The sequence below is a fragment of the Calidris pugnax genome, unplaced genomic scaffold (assembly GCF_001431845.1).
Source record: "Calidris pugnax isolate Ruff unplaced genomic scaffold, ASM143184v1 scaffold107, whole genome shotgun sequence".
Lineage (NCBI taxonomy): Eukaryota > Metazoa > Chordata > Aves > Charadriiformes > Scolopacidae > Calidris > Calidris pugnax.
The window spans coordinates 2,635,938-2,640,185 of record NW_015090901.1 but is presented as its reverse complement, the minus strand read 5'-3'; the positions used below and the strand labels follow the sequence as shown (position 1 = coordinate 2,640,185).

The 4,248-nt window shown below is 55.2% G+C and overlaps 2 protein-coding genes across 2 annotated transcripts in view; both read left to right on the top strand.

The window, feature by feature from the left end:
• The window catches only part of GIF (gastric intrinsic factor), an 8,860-nt gene extending 7,694 nt beyond the window's left edge, over positions 1-1,166 (top strand). The window contains exons 11-13 of the mRNA XM_014948751.1: positions 554-764; positions 854-972; positions 1,044-1,166. Coding sequence (XP_014804237.1) covers positions 554-764; positions 854-972; positions 1,044-1,105 — 392 coding nt within the window. The 3' untranslated portion in view covers positions 1,106-1,166. The remainder of the gene's footprint in view (positions 1-553; positions 765-853; positions 973-1,043) is intronic.
• A 2,662-nt stretch (positions 1,167-3,828) lies between these two features.
• Positions 3,829-4,248, top strand: part of MRPL16 (mitochondrial ribosomal protein L16) — a 2,204-nt gene continuing 1,784 nt past the window's right edge. Inside the window, exon 1 of the mRNA XM_014948817.1 lies at positions 3,829-3,938. Coding sequence (XP_014804303.1) covers positions 3,896-3,938 — 43 coding nt within the window. The 5' untranslated portion in view covers positions 3,829-3,895. The remainder of the gene's footprint in view (positions 3,939-4,248) is intronic.

The window sequence follows — 4,248 nt, the reverse complement described above, 5'->3', positions numbered from 1 at the left end:
CCTGCCCCTCTGCTCTGCCCTGGGGAGGCCCCAGCTGGAGCACTGGGACCAGTTCTGGGCTCCCCAGTTCCAGAAGGACAGGGAACTGCTGGAGAGGGGCCAGCAGAGGGCTACAAAGATGATGAGGGGCCTGGAGCATATCTCTGATGAGGAAAGGCTGAGGGACTTGGGGCTTTTTAGTCTGGAGAAGAGAAGACTGAGGGGGGATCTGATCAACACCTATAAATACTGAAAGGGTGGGTGTCAGGAGGATGGGGCCAGGCTTTTTCCAGTGGTGCCCAGGGACAGGACAAGAGGAAATGGGCACAAACTGGACCATAAGAAGTTCCACCTAAACGTGAGGAGGAACTTCTTTACTGTGAGGGTGGCAGAGCCCTGGCAGAGGCTGCCCAGAGAGGTGGTGGGGTCTCCTTCTCCGGAGACATTCAAAATCCTCCTGGACACGTTCCTGTGGGACCTGCTCTGGGTGGCCCTGCTCTGGCAGGGGGTTGGAAGAGCTGATCTCCAGAGGTCCCTTCCAACCCCATAGTATTCTGTGATTCTGTGTTTCTGTGACGCTCGTGCCCGGTGCCCCTGTGGCGTTGCGTTGGGTGCCCACCTTGCTCCTCTCCCCTCCCACCAGCCCTCATCGAGGTGCACTACTCCATCATCAACAAGCTGCAGGGCAAGCACTTCAGCAAATCCATCTCCGTGTGGGTCCCGGAGGGCTCCACGTTGCTCAAGGTGCTGCAGGCAGCCGAGGAGAAGGAACCCCAGGTCTTTAGGTGAGAACCAGGGCCGGGGGATGTAGAGGGGAGGCTGATGGCTTCCCCCCACCAGCACCGATCCTCGAGCCCACCCGTCTCCCCAACAGCTTCCAGACGGAGCAGACATCCTGGGGCCCCATGGTGGTCTCCATCCACGGGCTGGCGGCCAACCCAGAGGACAGAACCTACTGGCAGTTCCTCAGCGGGGAGGACGCCCTGCAGGAAGGTGGGCAGCATGGGATGGGGGGCTACGGGGGGGTTGTGGGGTATGGTCTCACCCCTATCCCTCCATGGCAGGGGTTGGCACCTACAAACCAAGGGACGGGGAGCACATCCAGGCTGTCTTCAGCACCTACTGATGGCACCAAGGGACCACCGGACCCTCCATGAAGGCAATAAAGAACCATTATCAGCACAGTCCTCTGCGTGTGTGTGTTTGTTGCATTTTCATAGAATCATAGAATCATCTAGGTTGGAAGGGACCTTCAAGATCATCTAGTCCAACCATCAACCTAACGGACAAAAAAACATCACTAAACCATGTCCCCCAGCACCATGTCAACCCGTCTTTTAAATACCTCCAGGGATGGTGCCTCCATCACTTCCCTGGGCAGCCCATTCCAATGCCTGATAACCTTTTCCGTGTAAAAAATTTTCCTGATATCCAACCTGAACCTCCCCTGCCACAACTTGAGGGTGTTTCCTCTTGTCCCATCGCCTGTTCCTTGGGAGAAGAGACCGACCCCCCCTGGCTACACCCTCCTTTCAGGGAGTTGGAGAGAGCAATGTTTCCCCTCAGCCTCCTTTTCTCTAGGAGGAGATTTATTTTTGAGGGACCCACAATGATCTATTGTCACTTAGGTAATTATTCTCTCGCCCCGTGATCCCTCTCCAGCCGGGAAGGGGAACTGGGAAAAAAGGAAGGGAACCCAAGGGTTGAAATATAAACAGGTTGATACCTAAGGAAGATTTTATGTAGTTTATAAATGGTTAAACTGCAGAGAATCTTCTTTTAGAGAAGAAATGTAGCTATTTTAGCAACCACCCCAAATGATTTCAAGAACATAGTAAGATAAGAAAGTCTGTGGCCCTGAGAACATGGTGACCTAAGGCAGGGATGCAATAAATACGGACATTGTCTGACAAACAGGTGGTAGCAGGGAGATCGTTAGCTTTAATGAGCAATTAAGCAGTTAGAATGTTTTGCCAAGATGAAAAGTGAGCCAAAGGAGAGGTGGAGAAGATGAAGATTGAGGAAGAAACAACCCTCACTCGTAATGAAGACCACCAGAAGGCACAACGACGCATGCCCAAAAGTGTATTATAATATGTAAATGAATTCTCAGAAATGTAATGAATATGTTAATGTTTTCTTGGAATTATATTGACTATGTAGACCTGTTGTGTATGAATTTAATTTGACAACGGTATTCGGTGTGCACAACAGGAGGAATCCGGTGCCTCGATAAAGAATGCCTGCTTTCTAAAATTTAAATTGAGTCTTAAAAAGTTTTATCTGCCAGTTTGCGGTAACAGGATCTAATAGAATAAGAGGGGATAATTAATATTAATAAGGCTAAAGAAGGAGTATTGATCCCGATATCGATATAAAATACACCACAACTGTCCCCAGCCCCTTCCATCCCAGGAAGCTGGTCCCTCCCAGCAGGGACAGCCCATGTGGGACCCTGCGAGTGCTGCGGCTTCAGGAGGAATCATGGAATCATGGAATTGTCAGTGTTGGAAGGGACCTCTAGAGACCACCCAGTCCAACTCCCCTGCCAAAGCCCTCCCAGGATCAATGAGTCGCTTTAGGTGGAAGAGAGTAGCCTATGGGCTTATTTCATACCAGGAACATTCAATATAAATTCAATATAAATTAAGAATTTTGCTGAGGAGTTCTCTCTCTCTCTCTCCTTTGATGGCTGCAATTCTGAGAACTCCTTGCCCCCATGCTGGAGCCCTGAGCCCTTCCATTCCCTTTGATGACACCAAACTGGGAGGGCTGGCCGACACTCCAGAGGGCTGTGCTGCCATCCAGCGTGACCTGGACAGGCTGGAGAGCTGGGCAGAGAAGAACCTCATGAAGTTCAACAAGGACAAGTGTAAGGTCCTGCACCTGGGGAGGAAGAACCCCAGGCACCAATAGAGGTGGATCTTCTGGGAAGTACTACTGAGGAGAAGGATGTGAGAGTCCTGGTGGATGGCAGGATCTCCATGAGCCAGCAATGTGTCCTTGTGGCCAAGATGGCCAATGGAACCCTGGGCTGCATAGGGAAGAGTGTGGCCAGGAGGTGGAGGGAGGTCATTCTGCCCCTCTGCTCTGCTCTGGTGAGGCCACAACTGGAATCCTGCATCCAGTTCTGGGCTCCCCAGTTCAAGAGAGACGGGGAACTACTGGAGAGAGTCCAGCGTAGGGCAACAAAGATGATGGAGGGATTTGAGCATCTCCCTGATGAGGAAAGGCTCAAAGAGCTGGGGCTCTTGAGCCTGGAGAAGAGAAGGCTGAGGGGAGACCTTATTAATGCTGACAAGGATCTAAAGGGTGGGTTGAAGGAGGATGGAGCTGGACTCTTTTCAGTGGTTCCCAGTGACAGGATGAGGGGCAACGGGCACAAGCTGGAACATGGGAAGTTCCACTCAAAAATGAGGAAGAACTTCTTTGGGGTGAGGGTGGCAGAGCCCTGGAACAGGCTGCCCAGGGAGGGTGTGGAGTCCCCTTCTCTGGAGACCTTCAAGCCCCGCCTGGATGCTCCTGAGTGATGTCCTCTGGGCAACCCTGCTTTGGCCGGGGAGTTGGATTGGGTGGTCTCTAGAAGTCCCTTCCAACTCCGACAATTCCGTGATTCTGTGATTAAGGCGGCCCTGGGAGCCTTGATGGGACACGGAGGCGGAGTGGGGACACGGTGGAGGGACATAGTGGACGGACATGGTGGAGGAACATCGTGGAGGAACATGGTGGGGTGTCCCCCACGGTACCGGGCCTACCCGGAACTAAGGTTCCCCTCCGCATTTCCGGGGGGTTGCGCCTCCGGGACGGACCGCAGTTCCCGGAAGTGTCTCCCCCCGGACGGCCCCGCGGTGGGACCCCATGGCGGCGCCCTAAGGGCCACTTCCGGCGGTGGCGGTGGCGGTGGCGGGGCCCCGTCATGTGGCGATGGCGGCTCCTGCGGCCGCTGCCGGTTGGAGGAGGTCAGGGCAGCCCGAGGGGGTGCTGACCGCCATGGGGGGGCTTCGGGGCGGACGGGAGGGGGGGAGCGTGTCCGGACGCACGGGTCCCGGTGGGGAAGGAGCGGGGGGGGGGCTCCGGTGTGGGGATGGCCGGGCCCCCTCCCGAATTAACCGGGAGGCGTTGGCGTCTGGGAGTCCCGGGTCGGCTGTGGTGGCCGTGGGGGGATGTTTGGGTCCAGGGATGGGGGTTCCGACCCGCCTCCGGGAAACGGGGCCGCCCCCCGTGACCCCCTCCCGGTGCATCAGGCCCCCGCTCTCTTCTCCCCCCCCC